Raw genomic sequence first — 16,241 nt, forward strand, 5'->3', positions numbered from 1 at the left:
TCTCAATTTCAAGAAATTGACCCTTATGACCGGTTTTGTGGTCCAGGGCCATATATAATGGTTAAGCCCTTGGACTGCAGTGAAAATGACACAGGAACAATCCCAGGTAAGGGAAACCTTTAAACTATAGAGACTTGCTGAGACCACCCTATCACCATTATATCCTTGAGCTAACATCAACTTTGTCCATAAACATCAACCATAACAGCCTTGAGTAATTCATAACAGTTAGGCTATAGATATTTCCACTTTCACTGGGCTGAAAAACAACTGGACTCTGCTAGGAGAAAATGATAACACAAAATCATTTTGTAATCATACGTAATGTGTGAATTGAAAAATGACAACTTTCACTGCAAATAGAAATTCCATTATTAAAGAGCAGGTTTCTATAAAACTAGGGCACCTTGAATGACAGAGAAAGATAAAGAAAAAGCAGGAAAAAGGAGCTGTAACAGTACCTGAGATAAAGTTACTGGTGTGAAAACTCTGCCAATAAGAAAATAATTTCTGAGTATTAGGTTGCATCCTTATAAACTCTTGTGTGAACCCTGCACACTTGATCTGAAAGATTTTTTATCACTTAAAATTTTCTTAACACTCCACAGACAAGAGCAAATAATCTAAAAGAGGAGAGCAAGGAGCCAAATTAGTGAAATGATTCAGTGGAATCAATCTATATGTAATCAGACCCTGAATCTCCTTCCACTCATGTGATTCACTGCAATTACATAACTGGAAAGTTATCCAATCAGACAGAGATCATTTGTCTTTGAAAATGATGAAAAATAGGTTGCGTGAAAAATGCACGCTTTAAAGGTTAAATCGATGCCTGCTCCACTGCCTTTTAATGGTTCAAGTTTCATAAACAACCCCTCTGTACTTTATAATCCAGAAGACATCACATCCTCTATGTGGGGGCTTACAGCACTCCTCCAAAACACCATTATCACATGTTTATATTTGTCTGTTATTACACGATTAGGTTTTAATGTCAACACCTAAATGTCATCTCAGTGGTTATGTTTGACATAAAGATGAGATCATTTAGGCCAGTTCACATCTGAGACTGTTATTGCAACTGTGAGTAAAGAATTTAACAAATACATCATTATTCAGTGTATTTAGCCTACATGTTTTCTCTTGTTTTGTACATTCAAGTTCACTTTTTTGCCCTTTGTAAACAACTTGGAGTGTATTTGAGATTCATTATAATCTCCTCCACTGAAGCATCTTACATGAATTCAACATGACTAAATTAGTTTCTATTCCATCAGGAAGGATTTCTAGGTATTTTGTGGTCATGAAAACATTGTACTATTACTTTTAAAAATGGAATTCAGGTTTGCCTAATAGGCAGCCAAGGCTGTTACTGTAATGGATTCAGTCTTTCTTGTGCGTCAATGGAAATCAATGCGCTGTCGCTTTAAATGAAGTGAAAGGTGGGCGTTCCCATCGGCAGTAAAGAGCGAGAGTAGGGCGGAGACAACATTAAATATGTATCAGTCTAGTTACCCCTTAGAGACTCAACGCAGATGAATGAGGCAGATTTGGAAGAAACACGCACGGCCACCTCGCTTTAATCACGTCCAGTTTCTCCGACTCTTCCAGAGAAGTGTAAATGGGCAGACTAGAGACGCCCAGTGAGTGCATGAAGGCGACTTGACAGTGCAGACGAGCGCACGTCGCTTAAGCCACACATAATAATAGCCTACTGGTTGCGATTTTTGAATTGGATTTCAACAGTTTTACAACCTATCTCACCATTGAGATATTGTTATTGTTTTCCAAGCCTTTTTTTAAAATTCACAGCCGATATGGACACCATATTGGACAACTTCGCTTCGGACAAACTTTTTCCCAATTCCAACCTGTTGGACCTAGAAGATCTGAATGAGAGTGATTTCTTATCCAATGTGGTACGTCAAACCTCCGCATCTTCTATCATTAGGAACAGTAGCAGAGAGAGAAAATGAGCAATATTAAGTTGCGAATGTCTTAAAGATTTTGTAATACTTTTTCCTGTTCTCTTATTATGAACTTTAAATAATATTTTCTTGTGAAGTTTGGAATATTTATGGTCGTTTTGTTATTAATAGCCTACTAGATAAGCTTAATGTATTCTTATGCTTTTATTACATATGTATATGCGCATATATATATATATATATATATATATATATATATATATATATATATATATATATATATATATATATAGGCTACAAACACACACACACAATATATATGTATGTATGTATGTATGTATGTGTGTGTGTGTGTGTGTGTATATAGGTGTTTGTTCAGTTTATCTGTGTGTTTATTTGTCACATGTCTGGGATGTTGTGCTGCAAATTAAACATGAACAAGGGCAGGAGTTCTCAAGCTGTGAAGTTTGCCCAGCTGCACACAGATGGGGCAATTTCCAACTTGAACCGGACCTTTGGGAAATGGGGGGAGGTCTTCGTTAATGTTATTTATTCAAACCACGCCCACACGCCGTAATCATCCTGTTTAACTAAACCACGCCCACGGATCGCTTCATCCTGTTTCTCGTGTCCGGCCACAGCCGGCGATGTAAGATGCTCAAGTTATTGGACTTCGTGGTATATTTGCTTTCTGTTTGGAGGGCAGAAACACAGTCGACGAGTTTGCCTGGCACAGAAAGTAGGAGAGAAAGAAAACGAATTAGGTGGGGAACCAATTCCGTATAGGCTACTGTGGGATAAAAGGTGTACGAGTGTACTTGGTGCAAACAAATTGCACAACAAAACTGTGACATGCAAAAATAAATAAAGTACCCCATCATGTTGTTCTGAACCAAAATGTAATTTTACATGGAAAACTGAAGGTGAATTGCTTTGAGAATATCCCAGCTTAATATTTTGAAAGTAGATTACCTTTTAAATGGAGCGGTTGAGCTCTAAAATCAAAATGTGTCTGGAAAAAACTACACTATTATTGAAAAGTGGTCTCAAAAACTAATAGAATTTATTCAGTGCGTGGAAAACATCGACCATAGTGCATTATTCCTATAGTGTTTCTTGGAAGAAAGTAAGTCCAGGTTTGGAACGATGTGAGTGGCTAAATGAAGAATTTATTTTCATTTTTGCATAACATATTCCTTTAATTAGGTCAGCAGGAAAGTAATGTTTTGGTTGTTAATGCATTTCACTTGATGCTAGCATAGTGTTCCATGTGCATATGATCCATTAGGAGCCCAGGACACTTTTCACTGTGATTCAGACACTCCTGGGCTAATGTTTCTACTGACACACATTCATGATGAGGTTCTTTTAATCCCATCGCAGAGAGACAGAAAGAGACAAATGTCACTATTATGCAGCTCAGACGAGATGGAACCGTTTTGACCTTTATTTTATCAGGGAAGCAGCAGCAGCAACAGACAGGAGACGTATTCTGTAGCCTCTTATGAGCTACCTAAGCCCAAATACTATTTTCTACAGTACAAAGTCGTTGATAGACTATAAATGATAAACTTTATATCTATCTATCTATCTATCTATCTATCTATCTATCTATCTATCTATCTATCTATCTATATATATATATATATATATATATATATATATATATATATATATATCTATCTCATACCTCCTTAATGAAGATGCAGTTATCAGATAGATAAACAAAAGAAGATAAATATAGAAAAAACTGTTGTCCTGCATTTTGACATCCTATGTTTCATCTAAAACAATTTTTAAGGGAAAATTCACCCCCAAAATTTTCTCATAATTTACTCTCCCTCATGTCATTCCAAACCTGTATGGCTGACATTCTTCTGCACCAAACAAAAGATTATTTTTTTTCAAATTTTTGTGAAATATCCCTTTAAATAGTACCTTCTTATTTGTTTATGTATTTATGATTGTGTATGCATTTTGTGTCCTCATATTAATTGTAATAAAAATACATTTGTCACACCGCGGCACCTTTTCAAATTAACTTCTGTATTTGATTAATGTAAAAAAATTTTTTTTAAAAAACGTTTAATAAATGGTGGCCAGGACCCAAAATATTCCCCTTTCCTTATACATGCATGTAAATTGAACTTACAATCTTGATGCTGAAATAAATAAAAAAACGTAATAGAAATGTTAATAGATATTAGATAAACTATCTAGTCAAATTTAGTCACTGTCTGGCTGTATATCTCTAATGAAATCCTTTCTTGTCTTATAAGGATTAGAGTGTTAGGGTTTCTTATGAAGATTTTGCCTCTCTGTCTATTTTCTTTCTGTTGGTTGCTGAGGGTATTTAACGGGCAGTATTCAATCCAGATGTCCCTCATTGAGTAACAGCTGTGCTCCAGTTTGCTCTGTAAGGACCTGACTAAGGAGAGAGTGATGATGGAGAAAAGAGAGAAAGGCTTGTGAGTGAAGGAGGCTCATTCACGGCTCCTGATAGCTGTCTGTGTATGTGTGCATGAGCGTATGCATGCCACTGTGCTCCTGTGTGTGTGTGAATGAACGTCTGTAAAAGAACACTCCAGACACTCCATGGTCCCCCACTCTACCCCTAGGCATATGTGTGTGTGTGTGTGTGTGTGTGTTTGTATGTGTGTATGAGAGACACTGGCCCTTGAAGGCTCAGTGAATGACTGCCTTGTGCTCTCAGAGAGGAAATTTCTCCTGACTTACACACACTCGTTTCTGACCTCCCTGTGTGTTTTTGTTCATTCATTCTGCCATTATATTTATAAATGCCAATGGATCAACCCAGCACTGTTGCGTTGAGATATATTTACAAACTGGAATTCCTCCACAGTGGAATTTGTATTTGTGTGTGGGGGGGGGGGGACCAAATATCCCCATAAGGATAGTAACACCTGAAATCATGTACAAAAGGAAAACAGATTGCATTCACAGTTACCTAAAATTTAGATTTGTCATTACTTACCTAGCTTTATGTCCCTTCAAATCAGAATGACTTTCTAACAGTGCAGTGAATAGAGTCTGAAGTCTGGAGTATCATAAAAGTGGTTCATATAGGCACTATATTAAAAGTTTTCTTGCGCAATAAACACAGACAGACTATTCTTTGTTCCCTCCAGTGATGATTAATTTGGTGACAATTCATTCAGACCACTAATGCGAACTGGATTAACCAATTAATTGAAAAGGTCTGACTCAAAAGAATTGTCAAAGTTTTCAGTGACTTAAAGGTTTATTGTCTAAAGGTTATGTGTCACAAAGTTATTGTATGGCTTTTGAAGATTTGGTATGTAGTTTGCTTTGTAATGGGGCCACATTTAAGCTACTTTTGTTGTGCTTCTGCATCCTTTTTGACACTTGGAAGCTTAATTTTCCTTTTGTGTTTCACAAAATAAAGGAACTCATTTGGGTTTAGAATGACACAAAGATTAGAGGAGTAAATTATGACAGAATTAAAATCCTGCCTCTAAATAATGTTTTAATGAAAACGTTAAAATGCAAAAAGATTTGTGGAGCCTTTAGAATAGGGGAGAGAAAATATTACTATCTCAGAATAAGAACTATACCAGGCAATGGAAAGTTCCCCTACAGTGAGAGAAGAACGTATGTGTGTGCGCACGTCTGGCCGTTTAAATCACAGCTTTAGAGTAATTGCACGGCTTGCGCTAAAGGGTGGAAATCAGCACGTCTCATTCCACTGTGTGTTAAAGCTAAGATCACAGAGAGGATAAGTGAACCACAACAACGCAGGAAAACCTCAGGCTTATTTAAATGACTTTATATTACATATCTGCTCTATTTCTTTGGTGCGTCCATCATACAAAGGGAGCTGTTGTTGTGATTCTGTCTCTTTCTTTGGATTTATATTGTTATTATACTGCTGTTTTTTGCCCAATCTCGTAAACTGAGAATGGCTTTGGTGATGGAGAGAATGATTCACCGTGTTAATCTCATAAACAGGATACTGTGATCTTTCTATTTCTCCCTAAAATAGAGAAGACATTTATTAATATGGAAATAAGATTCTAACAAAAAACGATTAACGTGCATCTACTGATTATATGAATGGCATTTGATCTCAGCTCGCATCAAGCAATATCTGTGATAATCTACAGAAATATGAAATCAATTAAATGCCTCTCTTTCGTTTATGCATCATACCAGCATTCTGACTGTTTGTGCTGCTTATTCACTGACGCAGAGGATGTCACACTACAATATTGTCAGTGAATCTATGCGAAGAATTCAGAGACGAAAATGAGTAAAATACAAGTCATCTACCAGTCTGACATCTTTTACCTGTTCAGTCACTTCCCACATGTGAGGAAAAAACAGAAACCTGAAAAGCGAGGGAAGTTTAATGCTTTTCTTCCATCTCCAGTATTCTGAAGAGAAGATGATGAGTCAGATTCAAGACTATTCTTTAGAAGCACATAGCGTGCATGTCTGAACACTAAAAGACTGGAGATGATATCTACAGGTTTGGCAGGTCCCACCCGTCCCAAAATTCGTTTTTTGCTTTTGCATCTTCGAACACTCTGAGCCTGAAGGGTTCAGGGGTATAGACACCATATGTAATATCTAAAGCAAAGCACAATGCATTTCATGTGTATCCTAGAAATCAGGGAGTTCTAGTTGACAGCCGTGTTCTTTTTTATTGTGACTGAAATAATAAATGATGGTCTTTGATTAGTAGAGACAGACATCTTCTAGCAGGAGTCTGGGGTGAATGTTGAGGGTTTGGAGCAGGGGGAGGTGAGGAGCATCTGGAGGGGAGGAGTGGAGGAAAGGCAGCACATTCCTCCAGAATTTTCTCTCAGATGTAGCTGTCCACACTTTTTTTTTTAAAAGGAGAGAAATAGAGAAAAAGAAAGAGGAGGAAAGTAAGAGATGTTGCGTAATCTTCAGAATGACTAGGCCAACGATAAAGATAGTAGTGATATGGCTCTAACTGTTACTCTCATGGCAATTCTCAACATCTGTGAGCTACAATTAAGATGACTGTAAAGAATGAAGAAATGATTCAACTCTCTGGGTGTGATACAGAAATAGAAGTTTAACTCTGTGATCATGGAGTTGGATTGATCATAGCAGCCACACGATTTAACCCAGTCTTCCACCGAAATAAAGGCTAAAGCTTTTAATCAGTCACTTTTTCCCAGTCTGTGTGAATCTAGAAGAAAAATCTAAATTGAAACATCGTGTAATTTTCACATGTGCTTAGTTCTCACACACGTTCTTGACCTGTTCTGCACAGGACAATGTACGCCGATCACTCCCATCACGTAGCTTTGTCGTGTATTGCTCAGTAAAGGTTAAGTATGTCTGTTGTTGTCATCCCTTTGCCTTGGGTTTTAAATCTGCTCATTTGGACATAAATAGAGAGTTCACTGAGGTGTGTGCTTACGTGAGCGTACATTCACACACGCACAAAATAACCAAATCAGCAGTTAGTGTGTAGAGACTTAAGGGTGTGTTAGCTTTGGTCCTGTCAAACCAGATCCTTTCATTTTTTTTTTTCAAATTGCTAGATGCTTTGAATAGTTTTGAAGCATTTGTAAAATACATTATAGCCAAGCAATTGTTCGGCGATAATAGTGGGCGCTGACTCTTTTCACCCCGACGCCCACCCTGTTATTGTGTAAGACATCTAGGCTAAATATATTTCATGTATTTGTTTTATTTAAATATGAACAAATAAAACAAACCCTAATCAGTATATCAGTCACCACTGATTATTATTTGATCCCTTGTGCAAAAATTAATTATGCAGTATTAGGTTTACTTCTTAGCTAATAATGTAAAGGTTCTCATAAATATTTCATTGTAAGTCATGGAATAAAATGTATTAATTAAGTAAAATTAAATACAATAGGTGATCCAGCTCTTTCCTTGCATTCAGTAAGGGGACCTTGGCCTAAAAAGGGCTGAAAATCCACAATTTAGACTTATCTTAGAGATATAACTCTGTGCCTGTGGCTTGAGAACAGTCAGGTGTCATTTTAAAGTCAGTTGTCATTTAACTTGACATTATGAACTGGTTTGAAGTGCTCAGATACCCCAGCTGAATTTTTTTTTCTGCATTCCTCTCCTCAGCTGATGTTTTAGCAGGAGTTCCCTGACATGCCAGAACTCCTCCTGCTCTCCAGGCACTCTCTCTATCTTTCACTCTCTCGGTCTTTCTCCCGAGGGGCTGCTGTGAACAGAACTGTGGATGTTGTAGAGATCTCCGCCAACTGCTCTGTTCAGTGACCCTCGGAAGTGTACTAGATTTAACCTCCAAAGAGAGTCCTATCCCAGTTGAATTATAGAAACAAACTGCAAACTGATGGCATGATGGAAGGAATATTGCTCTATATCCAGTTTAGTGTGTCTCTGGTCGTTTTGGTCAAATCCTGTCAGAGTGTTATTTGTGACTCAGATGTTGGTCTGAATAACTGGCAGCTTCTTGAGCTAACAAGAAAGTCTGAGCTGGAGCACATTATGTTACCAAGGTACAGTACAGAGCCTTTGGGGCAAGACAGGCAAGAGTTTCCAGGACGTTTTAAACTGTATCTGCACTCTTGGATTTTGTTTTGTCTACTAACCTTTGCGCTAGAGCATGTTTAACTTCTTCTTCACACGTGGAAGGCATATTCTTAGCCCCATTCTAAGGCAGTGAGCCCTGCAGAGACATATGTGTACCCACTCTTAGCTCTGTCTCACCCCTCGGGCTCTGAATAAACATGTCAGGTGGGTGTCAGTGTTTGCAGGGACATGTCGTCAGCTTACCTTGAGGACCCCAACTCAGATATCCAGCATTGTTTTCCCAGACTCCCTCTCTACTGAGGATCAAAGACCCAGATGATTAATGTTAATTACATAATGACTTTTAATTCCAGGGAACCGTTTTGAATATGCAGTATAACAGAGATGCTAATGAGAGATAATGTATTGTATTATAACTGCAATGGATAATATATTTAATTCCCATCAAAACTATAATGAAGCAGGTTTCTACCTCAGAGTAAAAAGTGTAGTTGTGTAATTGTGATTCTATTTTTCTTTATATGTCAGAACTGCAGCTTCATTTCTCATAACTGCATCTTTATATTTCACAATTATGATTTTCTCATAATTGTGACATATTTCTTGTCTCAGTGTGACTCACATTATTGTGACTTTAGATTTCACAATGTGATTGTCACATATTTTACTCATTCTTGTAGAATTTATAAATCATTATTGTGACTATAATTCACGATATCCCGCGCAGATTAGATTTTCGTGTCGTTGTTACTTTTCACAATTATGAATATTTCGAATTCTTCCGATTTTATTTCACAATCTGAATCTTTCTCACAAATTGCACTTAATTTCTCGTAATTACCACTTTGTTTCTCAGAGTTGCAGTTATAGTTTTCATATTTATGAACTGCAATTTTTTTCCTGATAATCGCAGCTTTATTTAGTTAAGTTGTGACTTTGGGTCTCTTTATTGTGACTTCATATCTCACATTGTGTCCCAGATATTTTACTATTTCTTGTGACTATATCAAACAATTCTGACTTTTCTGATTTTGTTCGTTTATTTTATACAGTGTGAATAACAAATTTGACTATTTCTTGTAGATGGGACGTAATATCTCACACTTATAAATTTCTGTCTCATCTTTTCCTCACTGTGGTCAGACAGGAACAGACTAGACTAACACAGCTATTTGGTCTGTATACAGGATATTCTTCTGCCCAGGGCTGTGTTGCCACAGGCTCTTTTGAGAGGGCCAATTTAGCCTGGCAAAATTACAGAGTACAGGGAGTCCTCTGAAGGGGGGGATGGAGAACACATCTGCAGACCCCCTCCTCTTCCGAAATGCAACAGTAGCAGAAAATAGAGGGGGTTGTGGGGATTCCTCGCTCCTTAGGATATCCCTCTAGTTCATTTGTGTCCTCGGTTCCTTTGCCCTCTTCATCTAAAAGTTCCAGTATCTGTAACTCACTGTCTTTGAGTTGCTTTTTTTTACTCTGTCACGAAAATCTAGTTCAGATTTGTCTATATTTCTCCCATACTCAGTCTCTCTACCACCCACTGTTTCACCTCCAGAAGAGCTCGTCTGGTTTGTGGCCCTCAGTGGCTCCCGTCTGGAGGTGGGGCTGAAGCCCAACTGCCTTCTGTGGTCATGGTTCTCTTGCTCTGTGGCTGACAGCAGAACGTAAGAAAAATCTGGAACTGGAATTAAGAAACCAGAGGAAGGCGAGAGGGGGAAGGGACCTAAGAGTTGTATTTGGAAAGTTAGAGGAAGAAAAAATGACAAAGAAAGAAAGGAAAAAAGTGGGAGAAGGGAGTGAGGGTGCAGGAGGAGAGCAGGGACTAGAATAAGATGCAGACTTCAGATCTACCACCTCATTGTCCATCTTATCAGTACTGCTTCCAAAAAGGTCGCTGAGTTCTAAACACAAAAGCTGGCACCTTTGAAATCCTTTCAGTGAGAAACCTGTGTGACCTGATCTCCAGAGAGGTGGGTCTGTGTCTGGTGGCAAGCTTACAAAAGTCACAGACTGCAGCTGTTAACTTGACGCCATGCCTGTAATCTAAATCAGCCCTCACCTGTGAACACCTGCAGAGGCCTGGCTCCCTCACCTGGAAACGCTGCATCCCCGGCCCCCCCACACGCGCCTGGCTCATCATGCATGCTGAGCGGATCATAATGAGCGTTAGTTCATGACTATCCTCCCTGGCCCATCTCTGATCTTTCACAGCTGCCACAGCTGGAATCTGAAACTGAGAATATGAACTGGCTTTAAAGTGCAGATGTGCTGGTTTAGAGACAATATGATTGCTAAAATGCATCCTCACCCTACATTCACATGTGAATATCCCTAATATTTAGGTAAAAAAATACAGATGCAGTGCAGATGAGTTAGAATAGTTCATGCATGCTTCTTGGAAGAGAAAGCTCTAAATATTTAGATATGTAAATAAATAAAACTGATCAGATCATGCTGAGGCTGAAGCTGATGTTCATGCCTCACATGAGGGAACCTTATTTTTAATAGCATCACACGTTGACTAGTGTAAACACTAAACATCTGCAAACTCCATTTCAAGTTCAAGAACCTCTTTCCTTCTCTCTCTTTTCTGCTACTCTAAGAATGAATCTTTTCGTAGTGACTCATTGTTCTCAGAATCAACTCAGCGAGAGGCACATATATTCCCAAACATTGTGGGTTTGGCTGTATTCCCAATTCCACTGCCGCTGAAGGATTTTTATCAGCATATTTATTTTTCCAAAGACTAATGCGTTATTTTCTTGTGCACCGAGCTGCTCCGTGCACACCCTGCACTCCAGCTCCAAAATGACAAGCTCCCCTCTCCTCATTTGCATACTGAGCTCTGATTGGCTGGAGTGCAGCTGGAGGTCTGGAATAAGGGAATGGAATGCGATGATTCGAACAGCCGTGCAGTTAACCAGCCTGCTTAGACCCGGACATGACCCAAACGTTACTTCAAGAAAATGGATCAGATGGAAAAATAGGGCATTGCTCAGCCTGCACACACATGCTTTGCACTGCTACAGCTGTGGTCCATTTTTTTTTTTGCATTTTAGAAAGAGTGCCCAAATGACAAACCAGAAATATTTTAAATGACCGTATTGGCTAAGCTGAAAAAAAATATATAGGCTATATATATACTGTGTGTTTATATATATTACATGAACCTTGACTTTTCTCTTTGATATGTGAGAGCATACAAAAAGAAATGAGATTTCTTTTAGTATGTGCTTCTTGTTTCAATGCCTTTTGAAGCTGTAGTACTGTAAGAGGACTACTTCTAATTATAAAATGCAGAAATACGACTCTCTCTTTGTTTTACTCAATACAACATAGATAAAATCATTCTGTGTGTTTTGTTATGCAAGACTAAGACACGGATGTCGCAGAAATGAGCTCAAAAGCCCCAGCTTCAGTAATCATTGTGAAATGTCAACATAAATGCATATGATACACGTGTGAAGGATCTGATTGGTCTGTTGTTGGATAGCCCTCTCTGATCCAATAAGGCTTGAAGACCTACCTGATTTTTTAACATTAAGTAGCAGATCTTGACCACCAGTGCCACTTTGAGCAGCAAATGTAACTCAAAGTACCATGTTCCTTCAGTCTGCATTTTGAATGTGAGAAAAATCATCTTATTAAAGGGATAGTTTAACAATCATTTACTCACCTTCTGTTAGTTTTTCCTCTGCTGAACACAAAATAATATATTCTGAAGAATGTTGGTAACCAAAAAGTTGACAGTAGTATTATTTTCCAACAGCTGAAAGAGATTCATGCAGACAGGTTTGGAACAACTTGAAGGTGAACAAATGATGACAGAATTTTCATTTTTGGGTGAACTATCCTGTTAATGTCATTATTCTGCTTCTTATAAAGGTTCGCCTATAATCCAGAGACATTACTTGTTTTCATTTCTCCTAAAATTAGACCCTAATGACAGAGACACACTCTTCCAGTACTTCCAAGATCTTCTGGAATTCTTCCTCAGAGGAGCCTTCCAGATGTGGAATTTCAGGACTCTTGCATCAGCACCCCAGCATTGCATCATTACCATTGGCCCCTGTAAGGTCAACCGAAAACCAGACAGACACCACATAAGAAACTCTTAACTGACACTTGTCAAAACAGGAAAGAACTCTACAGAGAGATAAAACCGATTAGAGAAGCATTCTGACTGTCTGCTCTGATAACAAATGTACACAGGACCACACAGACAGAGAAGTTGCACACGTGAATACAGGTTTCCATCAAAGCTCATTCGCAATAAGCATCATTTATATTTGCATTTTGCATTAGGCTAATGGCTTACTTGACGAAAATGTCAAAGCACTACTATGCAAATGAAAATACACATGCAGCCTGCAAGCATATGCAGCTCAGAGTTATGAAATAGCAACTTCAGTCTGGATTAATCAAGTCTGTTAGTATATCCGCCCCACACATCCAGGAGCAGGAACATTTAACAAACTTCAAAAGTTTTAGGGTGGAACTGTTTATTCTGCCATGCTCAACCGTGGTGATTAGCCTGGCACTGACGGCAAGAGAGCTGCGTCATTTCACAAACTCGATCGTCAGGGTGTTCCCAGGATGTCATTCACCAAACAATACGGATAACTGCCATTGCAGGGTTTGTTTCCTGCTCCTCCGCTTATGCATCCATATGGTGAGCAACAAGTTTGACCAGATACTGCGAACTCAGGTTTGTTGTTTTGGAAGCTCTGTTTGGTCGACTGGGGACAGCCAGAGTAAACATTCATAACAGCACTGCTTTCCCAATGCCCTCTTCACAGAGGTCTTGCAGTGGTTAGGGGTTTGTGTGGGAACTCGCACAGGTGCTGGGAGTCTGGATGTGTGCACGTGTCCTTATGTGTGATATGTGGCTGGTTTATATGCCCTCTGCGCTCCAGGTGTGTCGTTCACACACCTGTCCCCGTTCACCAGGATGTAAACACGATCAGGTCCTCTCACACCTTTGTCACACCCTGGCTCAGCAAACACACATTCGCATACCCGTACAGCAGAGACGCACACACACACGTCCTTCCATTCGCAAAATGACGACATGCATTGTAAATGCACTCATGCATAGAAGAATGTGTGTCTCTTTTTTTTTAAATCTACTTTTCAGACACATGCACCTTAGGCTAAATAACAGAAGGGGTTTATCAGTGTTCCTCTGAATTTCATTTGAATTAATCATTTGAAAAGGGGCTGTATATCGAATTAGCATCTCAGAATTTTATTTGAGTTGATCTTTGCTTATAATAGCATGATCAGGGAGTGGGATGAATTCAGCCAAATGATTGTTTGTTCATGCATTATGGTATATAGATATGCTTCAAAAGTTTATGGTTGGTAAGGTGTTTTTGAAAGTCTCTTATGCTCACCAAGGCTCCATTTGTTTGATCAAGAATACAGTTAATTTGTGAATATATTATTACCATTTAAAATAAATGTAATTTACTCCTGAAGTAAATTATTGTCTTTGCACTCTCTTCCCAGCATTTCTCCGAGCAGATGGAGGATTTCTCCAATGACCTTTTCAGCAGTTTCTTTGATGATCATCTGTTGGCGGAGAGGAACCCATTGTTGGATATGGATCTGGACCCCCCAAACCCGGACATCCAGGCAGAACACAGCTACTCTCTCAGTGGGGACTCTGCCCCACAGAGCCCCTCTATGCCCATCAAATCAGATGACGATGCAGGTTAGCAAGCAGCTCTATTCATTCCTCATCTTACATGTCATCCATCCAATCAGCTCTCTGTGTTAGTTTATCAGAAGATTTTACACTCCTGATAAACGCCGTAGTTCAAAGCATCATCTATCAGCAGCTCAGTTATTCAATAAAGTCCCTTTCTTTTCTCTGCGTCTCTCCTCCTTATCTCCCGGAGCACCCGTGCAGCACAGAGTTCCTTGACAAAGCTCTAGCCAAGAGCTCCGTCTACCATTGGAAGCTGGGAATTCCAGGAAGGCAGCCAACACTCATACTCGCTCACTCATCCTGTCAGTTCATCCGTCTGTCTCTCTCGCTCTCTCTCTCTTTCTCACACACGCCACGATCATTCCAGGGAACTGTAGACATCCATAAAATAAAAAGGGATCTGGTTTCCAGCTTCAAATGGAGAATTTAAAGGGGGGGGGGGTCCGAGAGTTGCATCATCTTGAACTCAGGTTGACTATGCAAGGAGTGTGTGCACGGACTGCAGCTACTTTCCAGTCGGGCTTTAAATCAACAAATCCCTAAAGAAACATGAAGGTACTGCAGGATTTCTCGATCCATTTAGTCAGACTATAGTGCCAAAGCATCCAAAATAAAGGTCTTTCAGAACACATTTATGCCATTGTTTCTTTCTCTCTGTGCTTTCTAGCTCAAAGAACTGAGTTTACAGAAAAATGTGAACATTTAGGTTTGCAGCGGCAGTTGTGCTTCAGGGGTACAATTAGCCAGGTGTGATTTGTTAAAAAAAATGAATAGTAAAATGAAGGAAATAATAGTTGAATTAACAATGAACTTACTGACAGTACATTTATTTATACAGTTTTCAGGCCTCATCAGATATTTAGCTGTCAAACATTTGAAATATATTTCAGCAATCTATACCCTGCCATACTACTATGTACCTTTTTAGAGGTAAATAGGTAACAAAGATGTCCTTTTAAAGGTACTGAAAAGCTGTTGAACCCCTTAAAGTATAGTTTTTGCTAAAAAAAAATTCTGACAGTCTATGGCGCTTCGATGAGCACATTGAGTTCAGGTGTTTCAGTTATGTGTGATGTCCCCTCTGATCCATAAACCTGCCTCTACAAAGAATGAGCGGCTTTAAGGGGCAGTTAAAGTAAGCGCTGGCTGGTTCACTACTTTGTCTCCTGTTGCTCTGCAGTAACTTTAAACCTGCTAATGAGCATCGCTTTTCCGTCTCTGCCGGCCTGGAGTCACCCGGCTATGATACCTGCTGTCCTGAGAGACATCAAAGCCTTACAGTGCCCTGTGGGCAGGACCCAGTAGCTTCCGTAGAGTATACGGAGGGACTTTTGCATGTAAAATTCAAACAACTTTTGTCCATTATTGAGGAACATCAGTTCTAAGCAGCATTTAAGCTACCACATGGAGAAACGGAGAGAAGTAAGTTAAAATGTGCAGTTATAATCAAGCTGCGGCAGGTTTTTGCCTTGTCTTCCTCTGTCTGTCCGAGTGCATGACAGAGTATACTGTGTGTCACCTCAGTGTTTCAGAACAAGCACACAACACAAAGGCCAAAATGTTTATATTGATTAACCAGCAAGACCAGCCAGCTGGTTGGTTTATACTGGTTAGTGCTGGTTTGGTTCATCAGGGATGTCCATAATCTCATTTTGATTTAATAACTAGAGAGATGAGAGCATGAGAGGCTCCTTGTAGAGCCAAGAGACAGAGATGACCCCTCTGATCTACCAGATCCTTTAGAAAGTGTACTGTTGGTCTAATCATGTTTGAAAAAGCTGTAGAGACGACTAATCCTTTATTTACAATGGAGGCTGTGCATGAGTGTGTTTGCTTTAGTGCACCCTGGTGAAGGACAGACTCTTATGGCCTAATCTGGTTTACTAAGCTGAAGGGTTAGGCACTTTTACAGAGGTTCCCCACAGACTGAGAGCTATGAAGTATAAAACCCAGCGCTCTCCACCAAACAGCAGAACTCCTAACGAGCCTTGCACTCCTGTTGTAATCAAACTCCTGCTGATGTCCTTCCCTAACAGAGGACT

General features: G+C 39.3%; 1 protein-coding gene across 4 annotated transcripts in view; it reads left to right on the forward strand.

The window, feature by feature from the left end:
• The first annotated feature begins 1,510 nt into the window (after positions 1 to 1,510).
• The window catches only part of creb3l1 (cAMP responsive element binding protein 3-like 1), a 29,796-nt gene continuing 15,065 nt past the window's right edge, over positions 1,511 to 16,241 (forward strand). The window contains exons 1-3 of one of the 4 annotated variants that reach the window (XM_052562327.1): positions 1,511 to 1,919; positions 12,423 to 12,557; positions 13,998 to 14,202. In XM_052562327.1, coding sequence (XP_052418287.1) covers positions 1,818 to 1,919; positions 12,423 to 12,557; positions 13,998 to 14,202 — 442 coding nt within the window. In that variant the 5' untranslated portion in view covers positions 1,511 to 1,817. The remainder of the gene's footprint in view (positions 1,920 to 12,422; positions 12,558 to 13,997; positions 14,203 to 16,241) is intronic. The other 3 variants (XM_052562324.1, XM_052562326.1, XM_052562325.1) reach the window with 3 other exon arrangements.

Source organism: Carassius gibelio, chromosome B7 (genome assembly GCF_023724105.1).
Source record: "Carassius gibelio isolate Cgi1373 ecotype wild population from Czech Republic chromosome B7, carGib1.2-hapl.c, whole genome shotgun sequence".
NCBI lineage: Eukaryota > Metazoa > Chordata > Actinopteri > Cypriniformes > Cyprinidae > Carassius > Carassius gibelio.